At 47.0% G+C, this 26524-nt stretch overlaps 1 protein-coding gene across 1 annotated transcript in view; it reads right to left on the reverse strand.

Annotated features, from left to right (window-relative positions):
- LOC120921724 (NACHT, LRR and PYD domains-containing protein 14-like) overlaps positions 1-26524 on the reverse strand; it is a 483121-nt gene that overhangs the window by 181072 nt on the left and 275525 nt on the right. Inside the window, exon 8 of the mRNA XM_040334262.1 lies at positions 8522-8692. Within this exon, the coding sequence (XP_040190196.1) occupies positions 8522-8692 (171 nt within the window). The remainder of the gene's footprint in view (positions 1-8521; positions 8693-26524) is intronic.

Genomic DNA, 26524 nt, shown 5'->3' on the forward strand with positions numbered 1-26524 from the left:
CCAATTTCCGGCGCCAATTAACAAAATTTGAACAATATTGCGACGAGGAGGAATCAATACAAAGAGTGAGTTCAAAGATGTATAGTTTATTGAATGCCCCTCAAGAGGATTTCGAGCTGCCGGGATTGAGGAGATGGGAAAGGGATTTGGGGAGGAACTTTTCACAGTCTCAACGTAAACACATAATTCATTTAGCATTAAACTCTTCAATATCTACACAAATACAGGAATCAAATTATAAACTATTGACCCAATGGTATTATACACCAGTAAAGTTGCAAAAATGTTCTAAAGATTACTCAGAATACTGTTGGAGATGTGGCTTGGAGCAGGGAACCTTCCTACACATATTTTGGTGTAAAAATAAGAGAATATTGGAAGGAGGTTCAGAGAATCGCTCAGAAGTTTACGGAATTTCAGATTCCGGATGATCCAGCCTTTTTTCTGCTCCATAGTTCACAAATCCCAGTACGAGAGTATAAAAAGACGGTAATTTGCCACATGATAAATACAGCCAGAAAGGGGATAACACTACAATGGAGGGACAGTAAACCACCATCCATCGCGAGATGGCTCAATAGAGTAAGAGAGACTGGAGCTATAGAGGACTTGATCCTCTCAGCCCGGAACAAAAGGGAACAATACATAGAAACATGGACTGGATGGAATCAATTTGTAAACACGGAAGAAGGGAAGAGTCTACTGGAGGAGGAGAGCGAGTAGGAAAATACCCTTTTTGGGTAGGAACATGTTGGGAAGGGTCGAAGGGTCGAAGGACTTATCTGGGAGTGGCCCCTTGTCTCCGGCGCGGAAGGGATGGGGGGGAGGTAGGAGGGGGGGGGTTTCTCTCTTTTTTTTTTTTTGGGGGGGGGGGGGTGGGTCTGGGGAGGGGTTAAGTAGGGGAATATGGAAGGGTAGGGGAAAAGAGGGGTGAGTGTTGTTGGGGGATGATATGGTGGTACTAAGAAATGGGAACGGAAGTTAAGGATAAGAGGCGGAGTGGTATGTGAACGGGGTTAGGGGACGAAAGAGTGCTTTTCCCTTTGCTTAGGTTTAGTCATTTTAAGTTGTTCGGAACCCCTCTTGTTTTATTCACCAACCTTATATAAGAGTGTAGTGTGAAAAACTACATATATATGCTTCTGTACCCATTATATATGTTATGTTAACCTTTTGTGATACTGTCATATAAAGAAAAAGAGAAATAAAGTACAAAAAAAAAAAAAAAAAAAAAAAAAAAAAAAAGAAAGAAAGAATGAAGGGAAAAAGAAAGATAGATAGACAGATAGATAAAGAAAGAAAGAAAGAAAGAAAGATGAAGGGAGAGTTAAAAAAAAGACATACATAAAGAAAGGATGAAGGGAGAAAGAATATAGATAGATAGATTAATAGATAAAAGGGAGAGAGAAAGATAGATAGATAGAGATATGGAGATAGATAGATAGATAGATAGATAGATAGATAGAGATATGGAGATAGATAGATAGATAGATAGATAGATAGAGATATGGAGATAGATAGATAGATAGATAGATAGATAGATAGATAGATAGATAGATAGATAGATAGATAGATAGATAGATAGATAGATAGATAGATATAGATAGATATAGATAGATATAGATAGATATAGATAGATATAGATAGATATAGATAGATAGATAGATAGATAGATAGATAGATAGATAGATAGATAGATAGATAGAGAGGGGAAAGAAGGGAACCCCTACATCAGTGTACAATGTACTCACTTGGAGGCAGGAGGGATTGATTGGATGGATCAGACAGACTCCATCTTTCTTTTCTGTTTGCTGGACTTTAGTTTCAATCTTCCCGCCCACATCTCTTAGGCAGCAGAACAGTGTCTGTTGGGGAGAGTGGGCGGGGCAGACACAAGAAGAGAGGACTGGAGGGGAGGAGTAGAAGCAGCTCCTCTCCTCTTATTGGCTGTGCGGGCAGCAGGGGGCGGGAGGAAGTGTCAGAGCTGGCTGTTATACGCCCAGCTTATCCCTCTCTATCTGGACGGAGCTTTCAGTGAGCTCCGATCCCCCTGCTTGCTGCTAATACCGTATGTCGCGTTCGCGTTTTCTCTATGTTACTCGGCGCTGCGCTGGTGGCAGGGATGTCTGCAACTAGAAGAGGTGACTCTGTTATAAGGTAAACTAGGCGACCGTGAGGCCTCTCTGATCGCGGGGCCTAAGGCGATCGCCTAATTTGCCTAATTAGAGAGCCGCCTCTGTTGGTGACCGATACCACGCTCACCCCCCAGCCAAACAAAGGAATCTGCAGGTGAGAGGAGGCTCAGCAGGAGTCTGTCTGTTAAAGCGGTGGTTCCCCTAAAAATAAACTTTTGACATTGCATTTGCTACATTAATTACAATTAGAATCGGCTGGTTTTATTGAAAAAATACCTCCGTACGTAGCGTTTGCTATATTCGTTCCCACCGCCACTTCCGGGTACGATGCTGGCGGTGGGCAATCCTAGTTGATGGACAGGCATCCGACCGACGCATCCATCGCGTCACGAGATGCCGAAAGAAGCCGAACGTCGGTTCGGCTCTATACAGCGCATGCGCACCGACGTTCGGCTTCTTTCGGCATCTCGTGACGCGATGGATGCGTTGGTCGGATGCCTGTCCATCAATTGGGAAAGCCCACCGCCAGCATCGTACCCGGAAGTGGCGGTGGGAACGAATATAGCAAACGCTACGTACGGAGGTATTTTTTCAATAAAACCAGCCGATTCTAATTGTAATTAATGTAGCAAATGCAATGTCAAAAGTTTATTTTTAGGGGAACCACCCCTTTAAGCTAAATTCTCCACTTGCTCCTGAAAGAAAATACAGCGGAGTGGGCAGCTTGGGGTGGTGGGGCCCTTTACATGTGTATGGGCTGTTCCCCCTGATGGCGGCCCTGGCCATTCACACAGTAAAATGCAGGCCTCACAGAATGGTCCCATTAATCCTAATGGCACACCTCCAGCACTGTAAATTGCACCCACACTTAGAACTGCACTGTACTCAATGTTCCCGTGTAGGCTGCGATTTCCAACGTCATGCAGGAACTACTATACTTTCCTGTGTTTCACAGGGCATGGCAGCCTATTCAAATAAATGTAGTAGTTTTAGATACACTAACAAATTGAAGCCAAACTCCAGCTCACACTTTATACTCATTTACAGCAAACAGTGTTTTTTTGTGATAAATGTGTAGCGCTACCCCCGGAGGAGCCGCTGATTAGATTGGGGATCGGCGTATTTAAGTTACCTCTATTCTGTGTCTAGGGGTGATGGTAGTGAAGAGAGCAATAACAGAATGTCCAGACCGTTGTTTGACGTTTTCAATGCTTTATTTTCCCAGTCAAACACGACCAACATGTGAACTTGAGGTAGACAGGACAGGTTGGTGAAAGAAGAATAAACTTCACAGTATCAGGCTATGGATAGAGAAAGCAGTCCTGCCCTCTGTAGTTATATTCGTCCACGTCGCCACTCCCGCCGGAGTGGGTAAAAGTGCCCCTGGACAGACCTCTCTCACAGGCCTGGCAGCCAGAGGCCCACTTAGAGCTTCTGAGAGGAACAAGTCTCTGCCACAGACTTGGCTCTGAGTAAATTGGGATGTCCAGGTGAGACCTCTGCCACAGGCCTAGTGCTTGAGAGTTAGAATGATAGAGCGAATCCTCCCAGTATGTCTTTTGGGGTCACCGACTGACAGTCTAAATGCAACCTGTCAGTGTCCAGATCTCCGATCTCCGATGGTTTGTTCAAGCCCTTTTGGATCACCTGCCTCCGGGTTCTCCTCAGACCGATTCCCCACCGAACAGCACCCAGCTTGGGATCTTCTCAATAGAAGTGGGGACCCAATAAGTCACTGGGGTCCCCTGGCAGCATCAGTTTCTCCGAGCTATGAGAGCCCAGAGTCAGGAACTCCATGTAGCATATGACCCCGGCCTGGTAGGCCATAGTGGTGGGGCCCGTGATGTGCGCACACCCTAAAGGTGGGTGCCACACCTGGAACCAGGAACCGGCAAAGAAGAACCCCAAACAACGGCCTCCGCCACAGAAATACCCCTCCCCAGCATGCCCCACGAGGAAAAACTCCTCCAATTGGCTGCTGGGAAGAAGCGGCTCCGCCTGGACCCCTCTGGCACCACCTGCCGCCCAGAGATGAGACCGCATCTCTGGAGCGCAAACTGACCCACAGGACAATCCAGATTTGGCAACAGCCAAATTTTAACAAATTAAAGAATAAGAGCAACATAACTCTCTCATTCTCCCACTAGATTTAAATATAGCACCCAGGGCCGGACTGGCCTACCGGGATACCGGGAAAATTCCCGGTAGGCCGCCTAAAGTCAGTCAAAAAACAACAAGTTTAGCTGCCTGTGTGGCCGGGCTTTTCAATTAGCCCTCTCCCAGTGACTGTCATGTTAATGGCTCTCACCTCTGATCATTGTGTGTATGTTTTTAAAAGCAGCGGCGGCCGGCCGCCGGCGATTTGCGGCCGCCATGCTCGCCGCTGCACTTTCGCGGCTGTGTGGACTGTCTGGAGGCGCGATCGTGTCACGTGTCTGAGGGAGGGGAGGAGCCGAGCAGGAGAAGAAACGAACGTCAGATGTTCTTCCTTCTTCCCGTGCGGCGCCAGCACCGCCAAGTGCAGAGTGACGTCACGTGTCTTCAGCCGCAGAGAAGAAGATAACGCGCGGCCCGGCCACCCTTGGAGCACAAGGTGAGGAAAAAAAGATTAGAAATCCTGACCTGTATAACATCTCTCGACTCTCTCTCACTATATAACGGTGCACCCCCCGCCCCCCCCCTCCTCTCTCTGCCACCTATCTACCTTTGTTGCCCCTGGAAAATGAAAATTATCTGTCTAATAATCTCAGAGAGGGGAGGGGGGGGGGGTTGACCATGGAATGGTGAGAGAGAGAGATTATACAGTTTACAATTTGCAGGGGAAGAAAAGGTAGGTGCAGAGAGGGGGGGGGGGTTGACCATGCAATGGTGAGAGAGATGATACAGTCCAGATTACAATTTGCAGGGCAGCAAAGGTGACAGAGAGAGAGGGGGTTGCATGGTGCACCCCCTTTCTCTGTCACCTTTGCTGCCCTGCAAATTGTAATCTGGACTGTATCATCTCTCTCTACCCAGTCCCCTGTCACCCAGTCCCCCGTCACCCTGACCCAGTCCCCTGTCACCCAGTCCCCCGTCACCCTGACCCAGTCCCCTGTCACCCAGTGCCCCGTCACCCTGACCCAGTACCCCGTCACCCAGTCCCCCGTCACCCTGACCCAGTCCCCCGTCACCCAGTCCCCCGTCACCCTGACCCAGTCCCCCGTCACCCAGTCCCCCGTCACCCAGTCCCCCGTCACCCTGACCCAGTCCCCCGTCACCCAGTCCCCCGTCACCCAGTCCCCCGTCACCCAGTCCCCCGTCACCCAGTCCCCTGTCACCCAGTCCCCCGTCACCCTGACCCAGTCCCCCGTCACCCAGTCCCCCGTCACCCAGACCCAGTCCCCCGTCACCCTGACCCAGTCCTCTGTCACCCCGTCCTCTGTCACCCCGTCCTCTGTCACCCCGTCCTCTGTCACCCAGCCCCCTGTCACCCCGTCCTCTGTCATCCAGCCCTCTGTCACCCCGTCCTCTGTCACCCAGCCCTCTGTCACCACGTCCTCTGTCACCCAGCCCTCTGTCACCCCGTCCTCTGTCACCCAGCCCTCTGTCACCCCGTCCTCTGTCATCCAGCCCTCTGTCACCCCGTCCTCTGTCACCCAGCCCTCTGTCACCACGTCCTTTGTCACCCAGCCCTCTGTCACCCAGTCCTCTGTCACCCAGCCCTCTGTCACCCAGTCCCCTGTCACCCAGCCCTCTGTCACCCCGTCCTCTGTCACCCAGCCCTCTGTCACCCCATCCTCTGTCACCCAGCCCCCTGTCACCCAGCCCTCTGTCACCCCGTCCTCTGTCACCCCGTCCTCTGTCACCCAGCCCTCTGTCACCCCGTCCTCTGTCACCCAGCCCTCTGTCACCCCGTCCTCTGTCACCCAGCCCTCTGTCACCCAGCCCTCTGTCACCCCGTCCTCTGTCACCCAGTCCTCTGTCACCCAGCCCTCTATCACCCAGCCCTCTATCACCCAGCCCTCTGTCACCCAGCCCCCAGGCAGCCAGTCCTCTGTCACCCAGTCCTCTGTCACCCAGCCCCCTGTCACCCAGCCCCCTGTCACCCTGCCCCCTGTCACCCTGCCCCCTGTCACCCAGTCCCCTGTCACCCAGTCCTCTGTCACCCAGTCCCCTGTCACCCAGCCCCCTGTCACCCAGTCCTCTGTCACGCAGCCCCCTGTCACCCAGCCCCCTGTCACCCAGCCCCCTGTCACCCAGTCCTCTGTCACCCACTCCTCTGTCACTCACTCCTCTGTCACCCAGTCCTCTGTCACCCAGCCCCCTGTCACCCAGTCCTCTGTCACCCAGCCCCCTGTCACCCAGCCCCCTGTCACCCAGCCCCCTGTCACCCAGTCCTCTGTCACCCACTCCTCTGTCACTCACTCCTCTGTCACCCAGCCCCCTGTCACCCAGCCCCCTGTCACCCAGCCCTCTGTCACCCAGCCCCCAGGCAGCCAGTCCTCTGTCACCCAGTCCTCTGTCACCCAGTCCTCTGTCACCCAGTCCCCTGTCACCCAGTCCCCTGTCACCCAGTCCTCTGTCACCCAGTCCTCTGTCACCCAGTCCTCTGTCACCCTGCCCCCTGTCACCCAGCCCCCTGTCACCCAGTCCCCTGTCACCCAGTCCACTGTCACCCAGCCCTCTGTCACCCAGTCCCCTGCTGTCACCCAGTCCCCTGCTGTCACCCAGTCCTCTGTCACCCAGCCCTCTGTCACCCAGTCCTCTGTCACCCAGCCTGCTGTCACCCAGTCCCCTGTCACCCAGTCCCCTGTCACCCAGCCCTCTGTCACCCAGTCCCCTGTTACCCAGTCCCCTGCTGTCACCCAGTCCTCTGTCACCCAGTCCCCTGCTGTCACCCAGTCCTCTGTCACCCAGTCCCCTGTTACTCAGTACCCTGCTGTCACCCAGTCCTCTGTCACCCAGTCCCCTGCTGTCACCCAGTCCCCTGCTGTCACCCAGTCCTCTGTCACCCAGCCCTCTGTCACCCAGTCCCCTGCTGTCACCCAGTCCCCTGCTGTCACCCAGTCCTCTGTCACCCAGCCCCCTGGTACTCAGTCCCCTGCTGTCACCCAGCCCTCTGTCACCCAGTCCCCTGCTGTTACCCAGTCCCCTGCTGTCACCCAGTCCCCTGCTGTTACCCAGTCCCCTGTCACCCAGCCCTCTGTCACCCAGTCCCCTGCTGTCACCCAGTCCTCTGTTACCCAGTCCCATGCTGTCACCCAGCCTTCTGTCACCCAGTCCTCTGTCACCCAGTACTCTGTCACACAGTCGCCCAGTCCTCTGTCACCCAGTCCCCTGCTGTCGCCAAGTCCTCTGTCGCCCAGTCCCCTTGCTGTCGCCCAGTCCTCTGCTGTCAGCCAGTCCCCCTGCTGTCGCCCAGTCCCCCTGCTGTCACCCAGTCCAAGTGACAAGTGAAACGCTGAATCTGGTGATGGGATGGGTGGCAAGTGACACACTAAATCTGGTGGCAGGGGACGGATGGCAAGTGACATGCTGAATCTGGTGACAAGTGGCAAGTGACATTTCCGAGTGTCTCCGATGCTCTCTGGCGCCCCCCACCTCTGGCCACATGCGGTATTGCATTCAATTGAAGTCAATGCGGAACAAATTATTTTCGTTTCCATTAACTTCAATGGGGAAACTCACTTTGATATGTGAGCACTTTGGATTACGAGCATTCTCCTGGAACGGATTATGCTCGTAATCCGAGGTTCCACTGTGTAATATATATATATATATATATATATATATATATATATATATATATATATATATATAAAATCTCCCTAGCCCTATGTGCTTTCATATCTGTCTTATCCTTATATAATACGCTCTTTAAATATTTCTTTAAAATGTATGGTTTTCTCTTTTATGAACAAAAAAATAATGACGTTATGATGTTGGGCTGGTATAATAATGCTATAGGGCTGGTATGAAATGTTTTCCAGGGCTGGTTTTTACTCCCAGTCCGGCCCTGATAGCACCTGTAGGAAAAGTACACAGGTGCTACAAAGGTTTTACACAAATCAATAACAGCTAATCATTGTAAGCACCCAAGCCAGTGTTTAGCGGTATGTCTCATCCCTGTAAACTGATACATTGTGCTGGAGAGCTTGTGCTTCTGAAAAACAACAGATTTGCTGGCTAGTTTACCAGGTAAAAAAAGAAGAAAGAAAGCCTAAAAAATAAAATGAATGCAGCCGTCACATATAAAAATTGGTAAGCTGTAATAACATTTTTTGGGGGTTTAATACCGCTTTAAATCGGTCCCTACAGGGTACAGCCAAAATCTACAAGTCCTTTACACACACATTTTGTTTACGAATTTTACAGATTATTGTGTCATTTATAAGTATAATTCTTACCCCAGCACCTGTAATCTACAGCCTGGAGCTCGGAGTCCCTTACACAAATGTTTCACTCCAGAGTCTTGTAGATCATTCTCTGATAAATCCAGTTTTGTTATGATTGGATTTTTGAACAGAACAATGCTGAGATCATCACAGCATGAGGAGGTCAGACAACAATCATTGAGGCTGCAGAGACAAAATAAAGATATTAGGCATTAGATAAATAATCTTTTTTTTATTCTAATCTTTATCATATTTTTGTTATATTAAACAGAGAAAATAAAAACAAAGAACAAAAAAGAGCAATGTAGCGCTACCCCCGCAGGAGCCGCTGGATAGATTTTGGATCTACTCTCACTAATTGATTCACCCCCTTCAAGTGGCTCGAACCCTCCCTTGGCACACCAGACAAATGCAATAGTATTGTGTCCCCTACTTGACTGGGGCCACAATAACACATATGAAATATGCAATGGCAATACAATAATGTTGTTACCTTCTTCAACTTACGGCTCCGAGGAGTAAACACACCTCACACAATCAATGTAGTAAAACCAAAAGGGTAAATTTACTTGGCATATAGTAAAGAGGGTAAAAGGGGGGTTGAACAACAGGTTAAACACACAAATATTGGTATAAAAATTACTCTGCAAGCGTCCCTGCAGTAGTCGGTAAAACAAACCTAAAAGGGTAATACAAATGAGTCTATAAGTAACTGTAAGTAATCTATGCTTGCGAACTCCCCCTAGTGGGCAGCTCCGTAAAACACGAGTGCAGAAAAACCCTGGCCAGGCCTGGCTCAACTAGCTTCAGAATGTTCTTCAAGGATGAAGTCTATGTTGAAAACGTTAGTGCACTTAATTTAATTGTAATCCAAAAAGGAAGTTAAACTCAGTCGAAGGGGTATGATGAACAAAAGTGCTTGTGGACCGATCATCCAGTCAGCGTCAGTCAACTCTGCTAGCATACTTTCAGATGTTAGGCCTCTCAGCTAAATCAATGAACAACACGTGGCTCCGGTTTATGGAGTACTATTCGTTTACTAGCTGTGGTCATTTTAGAACTTGGGCAAGTGCCCGATCACCCGAGCAGGCCCAGTCCGCCTGAGGCCTTCACGAAAGACGTGCCAATCAGTCTCCGCTCCGCAACACATGATCTCCGGTATCCGGCTCTCCACTGCTGCAATCGTCAGCTGGTGAGTTTCTCCGGTCTCTTTTAAGCACGAGCTGGAGGCACTTGGTCTTGTTCCTCTCCGGATGGCCGGTCTCCAGATGGATCTCCTCTCAGGCTTCAGGCCTAACTCCTTGGCTGTGATGCTCTCCCCTGCTCCGCAGAGGGAAGAGCGTAGATCCCAAGAGAGCGAATTCAGCTCCTCCCTGCCTTTAAGTAACCTCCCCTATAAGGCTGTGCGAAGGTGTCATGTGCTCCAGGAAGGCATTGTGGGAAGTGTAGTCTATTCCCACTAATTGTCAATGGAGTCCATTTCTCCTGGTACCTCTAGTCCCACAATGCATTGCTTTTAAGAAAACAAACACATATATACAATGTAACCGGAGCTCCAGTGGGGATTCAGGTCTACATTGCTATCAATAGTCCATGATGGCATGACCCCGCTACAGCAATATAAGGCATAAATAATTCAGAATATTGCACAATTACCCATAGAAACATATAGGCCCAGATTCTTGTATCTCGGCGTAAAACGTTCACGGACGACTTACACAAACGATGTACATTTTTTAATTTCGACGCGGGAACGACGGCCATACTTAACATTGGTTGCCCCTCATATAGCGGGGGCAACTTTACGCCACGCAAAACTTACGGAAACGTCGTAACTTCACTGCATCGTTCGTGAATTTGCGTAAATAGCTAATTTGCACACTCGACAGGGAAAACGATGGAGGCGACACCTAGCGGCGAAAAAAAAATTGCATTTAAGATCTGACAGCGTACTGTAAGAGCCTTGAATGAATGAATGAATGAAAAATTTATATAGCGCAGCACATGCGAACTAAATCGCCTCTGGGCGCTCGTTGTTCCTGTCTCTCTTGATATCAAAAGAGATGAGTTTTGATCTTTCTTCTGAAGGTCAGGTGGTTTTCCTCCAACCGAATGCTGGTTGGTAAAGCATTCCATAGTCTGGGACCTTGGAGCGCAAATCTTCTTTCTCCTTTGGACTTGAATTTGGCTTTGGGTATCTGAAGCAGATTTTGGTTGGTGGATCGCAGAACGCGATTGGCGTTGTGAGCTTTTATCTTGTCGCAAAGATATTGCGGCGCCTTCCCATGGATGCACTTATGTGTCAGGCAGAGTGCTTTAAAAGCAATTCTGTCCTTTACTGGCAACCAGTGAAGGGTTCTCAGCGAAGGTGAGATTGATTCCCAGGGCTTTTTCCCAGTCACCAGTCTGGCAGCCGTATTTTGTACGACTTGCAGACGGGAGATTTGGTACTTTGGGAGTCCGAGGTAAAGGGCATTAGCATAGTCCAATCTGGAGTTCACAATTGTTCCCACCACGACTGCTATGTCCTCTTTGGGGATAAATGGAATAAGTCTGCGTAGTAGGCGCAACAGATGGTGAGATCCGCTGACTACTGACCCTATTTGTGCGTCCATTGTCATGTAGGTGTCAAAGATGATCCCGAGACTTTTGACTTTGGAGCTAGGGGTGATGATTTGGCCCAGAATGGGCGGGGGGGGTCCAGGTTGTTGTCCGTTGACTCTTACGGCTGGCGTGTAACAGAAGAAGTTCTGTTTTGGAACTGTTGAGTTTAAGATAACTCTTGGTCATCCAGTTTTCTATCAAAGAGAGGCATGTCTCTAGATTTGGATGATGATCCTTTTTGTTACGGATGCGAAAATACAGTTGCGTGTCATCTGCATATGAGTGATAAAGTAGTTTTTGGCCACTGATGATTTCAAAGAGAGGGCGAAGGTATATATTGAACAGCACCGGTGACAGGGGGGATCCCTGGGGGACTCCGCATGACACCGTGCGTTTTTCAGAAGTGAAAGGTCCCAATTTCACTATTTGTGATCGGTTTTCCAGAAAGGAGGAGAACCATGCTAAATCACCTTCTGCGACTCTGGCTACTTCAGCTAGCCGAGTCAGTAGCAGTTTGTGGTCTACCGTGTCGAAAGCTGCGCTTAGGTCCAACAGAACCAGGAGACAGGGTTCTCCTTCGTCTGCGGCCTCGAGGGCGTCATCCCAAATTTTGAGCAATGCTGTTTCCGTCCCGTGTCCGGGACGGAAACCCGATTGAAATGGATCAAGTAGATTATGGGTGTCCAGATGCTGTTGCAGCTGTTGTACCACTACTTTTTCCAATACCTTGGAGAGGGTGGTTAGGCCTGTTATGGGGCGGCGGTGAGTTGGGTCCTTGGGGTCTAGGGTGGGTTTTTTCAAGATGGGTTGAATTGTGCCCTCTTTCAGCTGTGAGGGCACTATGCCTTCCTTGAATGACTGATTTATAAGCTGCGTGATAGGCGGCGCCAGGATATCGGCACATTCCTTCAGCAGTTTAGCGGGGATAATATCATTAGGCGCTGTGCTGTTTCGCAAAGCGCTGATGATATTTTTAACGGCATCGATGGAGATGGGTTTCAGAGTGAACTTTGTAGATTCTACCAAATCTCTATGGGTAAAACAAAACAAAAAACCCTAAGGTTGGCGCTGCGCTGAATTAATTGAGTGATTAAAAGGTGTAACAATAAAAATTAATAGTTATATAAATGAAGAGCAGCTAGCATTAAATTGTGTACCACAATATTACAAACATAAAAACAAAAAAAGGGGATGCAGCGCTAATAAGTGACGAATCAGCAATATAGGTGAGTAATTGGTGATGTTAGTAGAAAAAAATCAATAATAAAAATGATCATTCCAAAGAATAAACAATTTAAGGAATAAATAAGAGAAAATCACCACGCTGCAAATAGTCCAGAAGTTAATGAATGATTGCACTTAATTTTCTCTTAATTGTCCCACAAGTGAAAATGTGAAAAAAACTAAAAAAAGAAAAGATGACACGGAAAATCCATATAAAAAAGATCCATAAAGATTTCCAAGACGGTGAAGATAGGGTGATGAAAGATGAAATTCCACACTGCACCCGTGCTTATAAAATGCCTCCTTACCGCAATTAAAGACTGTATCTCACCAGTCTCATAAAGCCTATGGGAATTGAGGTATCCCACAACCCATCCACCTGGATGATCAGAGGGCTCAGCATAGGGTCCGAACGGAACCGTGGATAATGAAAGAGAAAGGGATTCTCATAGTGTATACCGTTTAAAATCACAATCGATATTTATTAAAAGTTGCACTTACAGTTAAGTAGTGTATAATAGGCAGTAACAAGCAGTCATAGAAAAAAGTCCTTCTCCGATGCTCCAATGCTACGATGCTTCCTCGCTACCAGGACTCACACACCGCTAGCGTACAGGGCGAAAACGCGATGACGTCACAGCAACCCGACGATCGTTTCGTCTCAACAGGACATCTACGGGGGTTTGGCCGGATGACGACGTCAGCGCGCACAGTGTATAAATAGCAGAGGACTCCATCTTTGAGGTGGGAAAGACATGCAAAGGCCCTAGTATTCGACTGAGGGCAAACTAGTATAATTGGTAGCGGGAAGAAGAGATCAATTCCGATCATTGCATAAAGCTAATCGGTCAATCATAGTAAAAATAAAATCTTATAGCATAAATTCTTATAGCATATAAGAAAAGAAACGCGGAGGTGTGTTGTCAACCAGTAGGATAGCATCGGGTAGGCGGCAACTAAGTATGATCGGAGAGGATCGATGTTATATCATAAATTAATACAATGTAAACAGTTAATATACATTCTAATTAACAAATTAGATATGCTTAAATTACAATATAAATTAGATAAGAAATTAATACAACAATATATTAACGGGTGCATATAGGACGTATAGACATGCATGCCAGTGCTTGATCACCGGGTTGTATATAGTACCCATTAGGGCATTAGATTTACTTCTGCCATGCCAAATCAAAGCATGTCAGTGACTAGCATGCCGGTGTTCAATCACCAGAAAGTATGTAACAATCAGTACGGCATCAAGTTAACTGCAACCATACAGAAGTATAGTGCACGCCATTATTTATCAACAACATACATAAATATAATAAACTTTTAATGATAAAACCATATAGAATAAACCCTAAATTAATCATGGGTCACATAAGTTTGGATAATAATTTGTTAAAAAATAATTTGTTAAAAAATAATTTGTTAAAAGGAATTTATATTAAGAATTATTAAGAAAACAATTAATATCCCAATCGACATTTAGTCCAAAGGGAACAAAAGATTTTAAACAAAAAATCCAGCGAGTCTCTAGCCTCGATATGGCACGAACCATGTTGGTACCTCTCCAATGAGGGCGGATGTTATCAATAGCAAAAAAGGTGGTCCCCTTCAAATCTCTCCCATGGTATTTGTCATAATGTTTAGAAAGATTATGTTTGGGGAACCCACTCTTAATCCTACCTATGTGTTCACCAAGGCGAATATGCAGTTCACGTTTGGTGCGACCCACATATTGCTTCGAACATGGGCACTGTATCATATACACCACATACTTTGTCGAACAGGTAATAAATGATTCAATCTCATGTGTTTTCCCAGTGACTGTAGATTGGAAATTCGTGCATTTTCTTTCCTTAAAGGAATTGACCTTACAAACACTACATTTCCGGCATGGAAAAAAGCCCTTCAGAGATTGAAAGAAAACTAAGTTTTTAGGAGGGTCGATGACATTGGGTGCTAAATTCAGCCTTAATGAGGGTGCCCCTTTAAAAATCAGGAGTGGGTTCTCAGGGATATATGCCCCCAGGATCCGATCACTTCTAAGTACCCCCCAATGCTTCCTCAGGATTTTTTTTTTTTTCAATTAAAAAAATCCTGAGGAAGCATTGCCGGAAATGTAGTGTTTGTAAGGTCAATTCCTTTAAGGAAAGAAAATGCACGAATTTCCAATCTACAGTCACTGGGAAAACACATGAGATTGAATCATTTATTACCTGTTCGACAAAGTATGTGGTGTATATGATACAGTGCCCATGTTCGAAGCAATATGTGGGTCGCACCAAACGTGAACTGCATATTCGCCTTGGTGAACACATAGGTAGGATTAAGAGTGGGTTCCCCAAACATAATCTTTCTAAACATTATGACAAATACCATGGGAGAGATTTGAAGGGGACCACCTTTTTTGCTATTGATAACATCCGCCCTCATTGGAGAGGTACCAACATGGTTCGTGCCATATCGAGGCTAGAGACTCGCTGGATTTTTTGTTTAAAATCTTTTGTTCCCTTTGGACTAAATGTCGATTGGGATATTAATTGTTTTCTTAATAATTCTTAATATAAATTCCTTTTAACAAATTATTTTTTAACAAATTATTTTTTAACAAATTATTATCCAAACTTATGTGACCCATGATTAATTTAGGGTTTATTCTATATGGTTTTATCATTAAAAGTTTATTATATTTATGTATGTTGTTGATAAATAATGGCGTGCACTATACTTCTGTATGGTTGCAGTTAACTTGATGCCGTACTGATTGTTACATACTTTCTGGTGATTGAACACCGGCATGCTAGTCACTGACATGCTTTGATTTGGCATGGCAGAAGTAAATCTAATGCCCTAATGGGTACTATATACAACCCGGTGATCAAGCACTGGCATGCATGTCTATACGTCCTATATGCACCCGTTAATATATTGTTGTATTAATTTCTTATCTAATTTATATTGTAATTTAAGCATATCTAATTTGTTAATTAGAATGTATATTAACTGTTTACATTGTATTAATTTATGATATAACATCGATCCTCTCCGATCATACTTAGTTGCCGCCTACCCGATGCTATCCTACTGGTTGACAACACACCTCCGCGTTTCTTTTCTTATATGCTATAAGAATTTATGCTATAAGATTTTATTTTTACTATGATTGACCGATTAGCTTTATGCAATGATCGGAATTGATCTCTTCTTCCCGCTACCAATTATACTAGTTTGCCCTCAGTCGAATACTAGGGCCTTTGCATGTCTTTCCCACCTCAAAGATGGAGTCCTCTGCTATTTATACACTGTGCGCGCTGACGTCGTCATCCGGCCAAACCCCCGTAGATGTCCTGTTGAGACGAAACGATCGTCGGGTTGCTGTGACGTCATCGCGTTTTCGCCCTGTACGCTAGCGGTGTGTGAGTCCTGGTAGCGAGGAAGCATCGTAGCATTGGAGCATCGGAGAAGGACTTTTTTCTATGACTGCTTGTTACTGCCTATTATACACTACTTAACTGTAAGTGCAACTTTTAATAAATATCGATTGTGATTTTAAACGGTATACACTATGAGAATCCCTTTCTCTTTCATTATCCACGGTTCCGTTCGGACCCTATGCTGAGCCCTCTGATCATCCAGGTGGATGGGTTGTGGGATACCTCAATTCCCATAGGCTTTATGAGACTGGTGAGATACAGTCTTTAATTGCGGTAAGGAGGCATTTTATAAGCACGGGTGCAGTGTGGAATTTCATCTTTCATCACCCTATCTTCACCGTCTTGGAAATCTTTATGGATCTTTTTTATATGGATTTTCCGTGTCATCTTTTCTTTTTTTAGTTTTTTTCACATTTTCACTTGTGGGACAATTAAGAGAAAATTAAGTGCAATCATTCATTAACTTCTGGACTATTTGCAGCGTGGTGATTTTCTCTTATTTATTCCTTAAATTGTTTATTCTTTGGAATGATCATTTTTATTATTGATTTTTTTCTACTAACATCACCAATTACTCACCTATATTGCTGATTCGTCACTTATTAGCGCTGCATCCCCTTTTTTTGTTTTTAAATCTCTATGGGTGTTGTGTGAATGATTGAGAGGGGGGTTCAGGGGGGTATTGATTTGCTGAATGCTTTCCCAAGTTCTCTCGATTTTATTGATAAAGAAATCCGATAATTCATTACAGAATTCCTGGGTGTTTGAACTGGGGGGTTCAAGACATCCTGGATTCATGGTCTGAGTGACCAGTTTGAAGAGTTTGCGAGGGCGGTTTATGGCATTAGTAATGGCATTGGAAAAGTGATATTTTTTGGCTTTGAAGATTTCTTTATGGTATTTTCTTGTTATTGCCTTGTAGATGGTGCGGTTCTCCTCTGAAGCGTTTCTTTTCCAGGCGGCTTCCGCCCTTCTGCGCTCTTGCTTCAGTACCGACAGCTGGTTGTTAAACCAGCCGGAGTTGTTTTTCCGGATGCAGGTCTTGCGTTTCGGCGCTATTAAGTCGGCTGACTGTAATAGGGCTGTATTTATGGCGTACAGTGTTTCAGAGGCTGTTTGAGGTGGTTGGATTATTTTTATTTTATTACCTAAGGTAGATTTGAAGAGTTCCGAATGGAGCTTCTTCTGAGATCTAGCCCAGTGTGTTATCACCGGCTTAGGTATTTTTATTAATGGTGGAATTTTGGAAACTATGAATTTAATTGCATGGTGATCTGTCCATGGCAATGGTTCATTTTCCAAAATGTTTATTTCCAGATCTTGTCTGAAAATCAGGTCGAGCGTGTGACCGGAAATATGTGTGGGCCCACATACTAGTTGCTGCAGACCTAGTCCTTCCAGATGGTCAATGCAGGTGTCGGCCACGGGATCCTGTGAGGAGTTTGCCCAGAGGTTGAAATCCCCGAGTAGCAAAAGGTGTTTGCTATTTAGGGTGAAAGTGGACATGAATTCTGTCCAGGGTGAGAGAAACTGCGATTTTGGACCCGGTGGTCTATAGCAGAGAAGAATATGGACGGTCTCCTGGGGGTTTGTTTGTAGTTGCAGGGTGAGGGTTTCCATGAATGGAAGTGAGTACTGAAGGGCTGGTTTAGTGATCGCGAGGTGAGTCTTATGGATCACTGCCAGGCCTCCTCCTCTTTGCCCCACTCCGTTTTCTGTTATAATGCGATAATTTTCTGGCACCAGTTCACCTAGAATGGTGTTACAGTCAGCTGTGAGCCAGCTTTCTGTAATAAAGAGACAGTCTAAGTCGCATTGTAGGATGAAATCATGGATTTCCAATCGGTGTCTTACTGCTGATCTTGTGTTAACCAAAGCGCATGATATTCGCTTGGGCTGCGGTAAGTGGATGTAATTTCGCCGTGTCGATCGTCGATCGATTCTAAAAATATGCTCAGTCCTTAGAGCTTTTTTGGTGGCGGCTAATAATCCTGAGGCAAATGGCTGTAATCTCCGTATAGTTTCTGCAGAGTATTTCAGCTTGGCCATTGTCGCCACAAGGCGTGGGGAAATGTTGTCTATTTGGGATGGGAGGGTATTTCAGGAGGATTCACTGAATCCTTCCTTCCTATTTTTTTGATCCAGAGGAAGGCAAAAAACCCCTACCTGTGCTGTGCCAATATGCTAAGGATAGGGGAAAAAATTCCTTCCTGACCCCTCGGAGGCGATCGGACGAGCCCTGTATCAAAAAAAATGTGAGAAAGCTGTGGTTGTTAGGGCCTAATGAATAGGGGGGGGGGATATACTCTCTCCTATGTCCTATGTCCAGTAGGAGCAGCTTGTGGTTATTGGGGGGGGGAGGGGGTTCAGATAGCCCCTGATCAGGGGTCCTGGTCTGGATGGTCTGCCGCTGGATGGTTAGTTTGAGCGGGGGGGGGAGAAAGTTAGAGGGGTGTCTAATGAGGGGGGAGTCCTCCTGGGGTAAGAGGGGGCTTAGTATAGGTTGAGACGGGTGCTGGCTGTTTTTGGTGCGGCGAGCCGCTAGGCCGCGGATGAAGCCGCGGTCTTTCCTAAATGCGGCTGCCGCGAATTGTTCCACGAGGTGGCGCGAGGGCCAGGATCCGGTTTGTTGGCTGTCGGAGGCCGAGGGGGGGTACCTCAGGTTCCGATTGGTGGTCGAGGGTCCGGAGATGGGGGGTGAGAAGGAGGGGGGTCGTTTCCCCGATGGTGAAAGCTTAGGCCGCCGCCACGGCTTGTCCTGAAAAGGACGGCCGCTTGCGGGCCTCGGGGAGGTGTGGATAGCTCTGAGTAGGAGCCTACCTTGTGAGCCTCCTGGGGGTGAAGCCTGCGGAGGGGGAGAGGCGGCCAGGAAGAAGGTGGATGGTCCTGGAGCCTGGAAGGTGGATGGTCCTGGAGCCAGGCGTGCTGCGGCTGGAAGGTGGAGACCCTGCCTGTCTGGAGCCCAGGAGCCACAACGTCCTACTGGTAGGTACGTGCGCCAATTACTTACTGGGACAGTTCTCGCCCTCGGGAGGGTCACTCTTTCAGACCCAACAGGAAGAGCTCCTGGAACACCTTTGCTTATGTCACATCTGTGTATTTCTCGCACTGTCCGATCTAATGGATATCTATGCGTAACTGATTCTAAGAATCAGTCAAATAGATACGACGGCCCAGATTAGGACTAACGACGGCGTACATGGCGTTGCGCCGTCGTAAGCCCTTTGAGAATCTGGGCCACACGTTTTTGTTAGTCATAGACAAGGTAAGAAATACCCTGTCAGAGGATGAATAGTTTGCAAGTAAACAATAACAGTTTGCATTACAATTGCACAGATGTACAGGCCAGAGCCTGAGGCATATCCTGGGGACATCTGGCTGCTAGGCTGTCTGAGGGCCTATCCAGAAGCAAGAGCAGCGCAGGGTTGGGACTGTGGCTTGCAGTCCAACCACAAGTGATGGTTCTGCTGGCCGGAGGTAGAGGGGAAGCTGTCGCCGCTAGGGAAGGGTGACCAGACATCCCCGGTTTCCGGGGACAGTCCCCAGATTGAGGACACTGTCCCCGTACCAAGTCTGTCCCCGGTTTTGTCCCCAGATTGGATTTCAACAAGAGCTGGGGCAATTTCAAAGACAGTCAGTGCAGAATAAAAAAAGGTTTAGGGGAGTGTTTTTTATTCCATTATCTGTGCCCCTTTCTGATTATCATGTGCTGGTCGGAGTGGAGGGAATATTTCTTCAGTTTCGGGTGCATGCCCATTCCGCTCGCATGTTATTCTGCCTTGGCTCAAGTCCCGGCCAGCCGCCTGTCTGTTTATCTCTTTGCCTTCCCTGGTGGAGTGATCTTCCTCCATTCTCCCCCCTGGAGAGTAAGACTTGACTGGCTGTGAGGCGGGCAGCGGCAACGGGCAGAGATTCGCTGATTGCCACCATTACTAGTTAAGAAAAAATATATGTCCCCGGATTTCATTTAAAAAATCTGGTCACCTTACGCTAGGGGACTATCCACCTTATTGCCAGGGACCACCATGAGTAGCAGAAGCCAGTACCAGAGCAGCATTCTCACCAACCGGGTACGGTGAATAATTGGGAAAACTTCAGCAGGTTACAAGCCAGGGACCCAGCTAGCAGAGGTGATGCATGCAGAGCAGTCTTTGGTTCCAAGCCAGGGACCGAGCAGACCAGTGGGGTGATGCTTGAGGAGTATCTGTGAACAGAGGCGTCTCTCTAATTGGGCAAATTAGGCAGTCGCCTAAGACCTTGCACTCGCAGGGGCCTCACGGCCGCCTAATTTGCCTGTGATCAATACTAATGTCGACGTCATTGGATCTCTCTATTACCCCTCTCTCTTTCTCACCTCCCCCTCTTTTCCCCCTCTTGCATTGGCTGAATATGTCTAATGGGTGAAGAGGGTGCCCTGGAAGTGGTGCTGATCACCTGTGTGCTAGATCCATGCATTTTCTCCAGCCATTTTTCTTGCTTGAATTATTTTTCCCATTATGGGCATGAGTGGAGCCTCATGTCTAAGTTTTGCCTAAGGCCTCACAAAGCCTAGAGCTACCTCTGTCTGTGAGTTTCAAGCTAGGGACGCAGCAGGGACACGGTGGTGATGCCTTGAACGAGCGGAATTTCCGTTGAAAAAAACTTGGATGTTTTTTCCGGTGACGTAAAACACTACGATGAGCCGAGAAAATTATGTTCTATGCGTCGATTTGTTTCCGAGCATGAGTCGGAATTTTGCCCAACGAAAATTCCGATCGGATTTCTTTCCAACGGGAAAATAGAGGACCTGCTCTCTATCTTTTGCCGGCTGTTTTTCCGTTGGAAAAAGTCAGATGGAGCATACACACGGTCAGGATTCCCAACCAAAAGCTCAGACAGGAATGACGGCATGATGTTTGAGGAAGATACTCAGTGAGATGATTGAAAGAGCTCAGGAGATCCTGTGGCAGGGGATCAGCGGGTCTAGGTGATAGACTGGGAGCTCAGTTGAGTGAAGATCTAAAAAAGGAGATTGTGTGGAACATTCAATGGGGCGTGGCCGGATGAGGGAGAGATTGGGAGTGAGAGTAGTGATGTGAGTATGAGTGTGTGAGGCTTCCACACCTCCCCGCTCCCTGGCAAAATACATGCTGCCTAAGTACTGATTTCTAAACCCCGGAGATGATCACTCTAAAGGACTGCCGTGTACCTGTCTGTTACCCGCTGCTCTGACGGGATTGGTCGGCTGCAATCGGAGGGATCGGAGGCTGCTGGACGTTGAGACGCTGAGCTGTGAGCGGGCTCCCCCAGCTGTTCCCCGACTGTTCCCCGACTGACTCCCCGAGTGTTGTCCAGGGGGGGCGGTGCGAGACTCGGGTCTCCCAGACGCTACTCCCGAGATCTCGCGAGACTACGGAAACTCGCGAGTGTGCCTGTCACGCTGATCGGAGCTGGTCGGCGCTGGGGAGACGACTCGCAGAGCTGGAGGATGGCGATTTGCTCCACCAGGATCACTGCCGGAGGGGATAGAGGAGATCACAGAGGAGGGACATTACACTACGCGTGGAGGTACTGGTAAGGAGAAGCCTGCTCCAGCGCGCAAGTATAAACTACCTAGCGGTTCCCTGGTAGCTGCCTGAACATTTGGCATTTGGGATTTTGTCTTTGCAGCTCCCCTCTCTTTTTCACATCAATAGACCATTATTATTAAAGGAACAATGAGAGCGATCTCAACTGCTGTTTAAGAAGGGGGGAGAGGAAAGGAAAGGAGAGGACTTAAACATTCCTTAAAAAAAAAAAAAAAAAAAATCAATTTGTTTTCCTACTGTGTGGACTGAGATTTTGAATACATATAAGAGTCTGTTGGCTGCTGCTCTCCTTTATAGCGAGGATCGGGACGAAACTGAGCCACTGAGAGCGGGGGAAAGATCCCAGGGCTATTATTAGAGTTACCAGAGGACTGCATAGAGGCAAAGTGGAAAGAGCCACATTGTATGCGAGGGTATTGGTAAGGAGACAACTTCTGAAGCACGCAGGGACAAGTATCCAATGCTCTCTGGTGGTTCTCTGCGCTTATTGCCCATTGCATTAGAAACAGTGTGAATCTATGTGTTTCCTCCCTATTAACAACAGACTATCTTCTGATACGGGGTCCTAGATAGTTTTTGGGAGCCCCTGGGAGACTTGTCCCCCCCCTTCTTTTTTAATATAGTTGGGATATTCTCTTTTGTATCTCCCTGTCCTTTTTTTTCTCCTCCATGTTTACCATGACTAATAAACGTGGGCCTGAGGACCAGCAAAACTTAGAGCAAAAAACAAAAGAACAAAAGCTGGACAGCCGCACTCCAAAATTTTCTTTAAAAGAGATGTCTTTTATTTTCAACTGTGCATACAGTCACTGCAAGCCCACAAAAATCCGTATGGCCAACGTTTCGCACTGGCGTCAGTGCTTAGCCATGACTAAGCACTGACGCCAGTGCGAAACGTTGGCCATACGGATTTTTGTGGGCTTGCAGTGACTGTATGCACAGTTGAAAATAAAAGACATCTCTTTTAAAGAAAATTTTGGAGTGCGGCTGTCCAGCTTTTGTTCTTTTGTTTTTTGCTATTACCGCATCGCCAGCACCCTGGTGGTTCAACAACCCCTGATCATCACGAGGCTCACCTGGAGCGGTGAGAATTCTGTCAGCAAAACTTAGAGGGAGCCCCTACCACACGGTCCGCTAGGGGAAAGGAGAGGGGTAGCCAGGCTGCAGCGGCTAAACTGGACCGTTTCTTTCATCCATCTCAGCCCATATCCCAAACGCCCACTAAAGGAGGCCCATCACCACCAGCTACACAGCCCAAGGGCTCCGTGGGTTCATCGGGGGTTAGGAAAAGTCAGGGGTCGGTGGTCTCTAAATCAACTAACCCCACAAATCTAACTGGGACTAAAGCCTCGACTACTACTAAAGGACTTGGGGGGAGGTACATGGAGCTGCGTCTGCATTGGCTACGCTTACGATACCTGATCATACTACCGTACCCGGCCCTGAACTAGTAGAAGACCCCACATTGAGGGATGTCCTGCGAGCTGTCAATGACTGTAAACAATACATGGTGGGCTTTGATAATCAGTTAAAGAACCTGAGTGATGAGCTTGTCTCAATACATCAGGATATACGCAAAACTGTTGAAAGAGTTACCACCCTGGAAAAACGAGTGAGTACGGTGGAGGATACCCTGTATCCCTTTGAGAAGGAACTCAGGGGTCTACAGGAGAAAACGAATCAACAAGCAGCCAAATTGGGAGGGGGGAGGGGAAAAGTGGGAGGGAATTTTGGGGGAAAGAGGTATCTTGGTCATCATAGAGGAGAGGAGAGGTCTTGGTTTTGATAAGTGGCAGAAGGATGGGGAAAGGGAGAGAGAAGGGGATGAGAAAAAATCGGCTGCTCTATGTTATGCTATCTTATTTTATGTCATTGCTACTTTATTTAGTCCATGGCTTTGAGAATTAAATCATGGAACGTACGAGGGCTAGGGGACCCCACTAAGAAAGCACTGGTGCTGGCTTCAATGGAGGGAAGGGGGCCAGGGATACTCTCCTTACAGGAGACACACCTGACCAAGGACACTATGACCCAGCTGGGTCTACGAAAATTTCCGTTCCGCTACCATTCTGTACACTCCTCATATTCGAGAGGAGTGAGCATAATGGTGGGGAAAGGTGTGCCATTTACATGTGAGAGAAGTTTGATAGATGAGCAGGGGCGGTATGTGTTCCTGGCCTGCTCTATTGAAAATAAGCAGTATATTCTTGCTAATATCTATATCCCCCCCCCCCCCCATTTAAGTTTGATGTCTTACAGAAATTAGTGGAATTTATGTTGGACAAAACTGACATTCCCTTAATAGCAGTGGGTGACTATAATGAAGTGCTAGATAGAGCCTATGACAGATTCCCCTCGACATACGATCCAAATATGGAACAAGGGAGCCGACTGGCCCATTTTCTGGATGAGATGGGATTAAAGGATATTTGGCGTACTCGACATCCTTGTATCCGACAGTATTCTTGTCTATCTAGCTCCCATGCTACTTTGTCCAGAATCGACATGGCCTTGGGAAACGAGTTGGCTCTGGGCATGGTTGAGAAGATAGAATATGGGCCAAGGGGAATCTCAGACCACTCACCATTGGACTTAGTGATTAGGAGGAGTAAGAGCACCTCTCTAAGAGAGTGGAAAATTAGTCCATACTGGCTTGAGCTATTGGGAGACTCACAGGAGCTGTTGAATAGCTTGAAAGAATATGTCGAAATAAACACAGGCTCAGCAAAGCCTGGAGTGGTCTGGGATTCGCTGAAGGCTTACTTGAGGGGTTTGCTGATCCAGAGAGTGGCAAGAGTACAGAGAGAGTCTAGGGCATGGGAGGAGGATCTTAGAAGTGAAGTGATGGTAGCTGAACAAAGATATATTGAGACCCCGTCCCCAAGCAGGCAAAGAGAGTGGCTCGACAAACAGAAGGTCTATAAAATGGCTACCATGAGAAAGGCAGAGAACCATCGAATATTTCAAAGACAAACCCAATTTGGGGAGGGGGAGAAAGTGGGACGAGTATTGTCCTTGCTGACTCGGGCCAAATATTTTGGCAATTAGGTCTTTAACAGGTGATATTTCTACGGACGGTAGCGAGATAAGACAAATATTCCACGGCTTTTATAAATCTCTCTATAAGTCAAGGGGAGGAAACGAAGGAATGGAAACCTTCTTTCAGGGAATTCCAGCTCCAACACTATCAGATAAAGATAGGGAAAAGTTGGATTCTCCAGTTACATTGGAAGAACTACAGTTGGCAGTAGCGGGGATGTCCAGCCACAAATCACCTGGCCCGGACGGGCTCCCAATAGAGATCTACAGGCGCTTTGGTGAAGCTTTGCTACCAGAATTGCTTCAGACATTGAAAAGTGCTTTTTTGGAAGGGCAGCTTCCCTCCTCCATGATGGAGGCAACGATTGTTGTAATCCATAAAGAGGGAAAGGATAAACTAGACCCGATCTCCTACCGCCCAATATCATTGCTCTGTACAGATGCAAAAATCCTCGCCAAAGTACTGGCAGATCGCTTAAAAGGGTGTATTGAGAGCCTTATCCACTCTGATCAATCAGGATTCATCCCAAACAGGTCAACTAGCAAAAACATCAGAAGAGCCTTCTTAAATATACAGATTCCTATTGACAATGAGGGCCCTAGAGCTCTGCTGGCTTTAGAAGCCGCTAAAGCTTTTGATAGCATCGAGTGGCCATACCTATGGAAGGTATTAGAAAGCTTTGGATTTGGCCCAACATTTATTAAATGGGTCAAACTCCTATACAGCGAACCACGGGCAAAAATTAAAATCAACGGTGAAGTCTCAGATATATTTGAGCTCGAGAGAGGGACGAGACAGGGTTGTCCCCTTTCACCGCTTCTGTTCGCACTTGCTATGGAACCCCTTGCTATCAAAACCAGATTAAATAAAGACATACAGGGCTTTAGAAGGGGTATAGAGGAGGACAAGATATTGCTTTTTGCGGACGATGTCCTGTTTTTTATAGGAAATGTGGATAACTCGTTGACTAAAGTGGTCCAAATGGTTAAGGAGTTTGGAAGATTCTCGGGACTAAGTGTTAATTGGGATAAGTCGGCCCTACTCCCAATAGATCCGTTGGGGGAACAGACAATCGCCGAAATGCCCCAGCTGAAAATATCAACAAAATTGAAATATTTGGGGGTTTGGATCACTAGTGAAGTTAAGGAGTACACCACCAACAATATAGCTCCACTATTGTTGAGACTGAGATTAAAGAAGGATGTCTGGGGCCGCTTCCCCCTCTCTGTAGCTGGGAGATGCAACCTGATAAAAATGATCTGGCTACCCCAGATATTATATGTTCTTCACAACTCTCCAATTTGGGTGAACCAAATATGGTTCAAACGAATGGAAACATTATTCAGGGAGTTAATGTGGAAGGGAGGCCAGGCCAGAATTAGACTGCAGACTATGCAGCTCCCGGTGAAGGAGGGGGGGATGGCGGTCCCACACCCTAGAACATATTTTCTGGCATCTCAGTTGCAACACATGGTGGGTTGTGGTATTCAAAATCCGGGTAACAACGACTTTAGATTAATCCTATTAAGGTCCCCACATAAAATCCTAATAGAAGCCCTGGAAGCAAACTCATTTCGCCATCAGTGCCCAACTGTAAAGCTAATCAACAAAGTGTGGCAAACTACTAAAGCTTTGCTGGGATATACTGGTGTAACTGAGTATGACCCCCTCGGGCACAATGAAAACTTGACAGAACTTAAAGATATTGAAATCCCTAAGATCTGGGAGAATCAGGGGATAACACGGGTATTACACATGTATGAGGGAAACTTAATTAAAACGTTTTCGAAATTGAGGGGTGAATTCAACATACCAAATAAAACATTCTTTAATTATCTACAAGTCAGACACGCCCTCCAAACCCAGTTTAAGATTCATCCGATGGTTAGGACCCATACCCCTGCGCTTCTTAAAATGATTCAGACTAACATCACAAAAGGTCAAATCTCTGTACTGTATGGGAAATTGGGGGCTAAAGCCATAAGTCAAACCGGGGTCTCTAAAAGCCGAGAAAGGTGGGAAAGAGACATTGGATTGTTAACCTCTGAGCAGTGGAACCAAATCTTACAGAGAGGAACATTGGTGTCAATTGCCCCTGCACAGAGATTGTCCCATCTATTCCTACTGCACAGGG

Source organism: Rana temporaria (assembly GCF_905171775.1).
Source record: "Rana temporaria chromosome 4 unlocalized genomic scaffold, aRanTem1.1 chr4a, whole genome shotgun sequence".
NCBI lineage: Eukaryota > Metazoa > Chordata > Amphibia > Anura > Ranidae > Rana > Rana temporaria.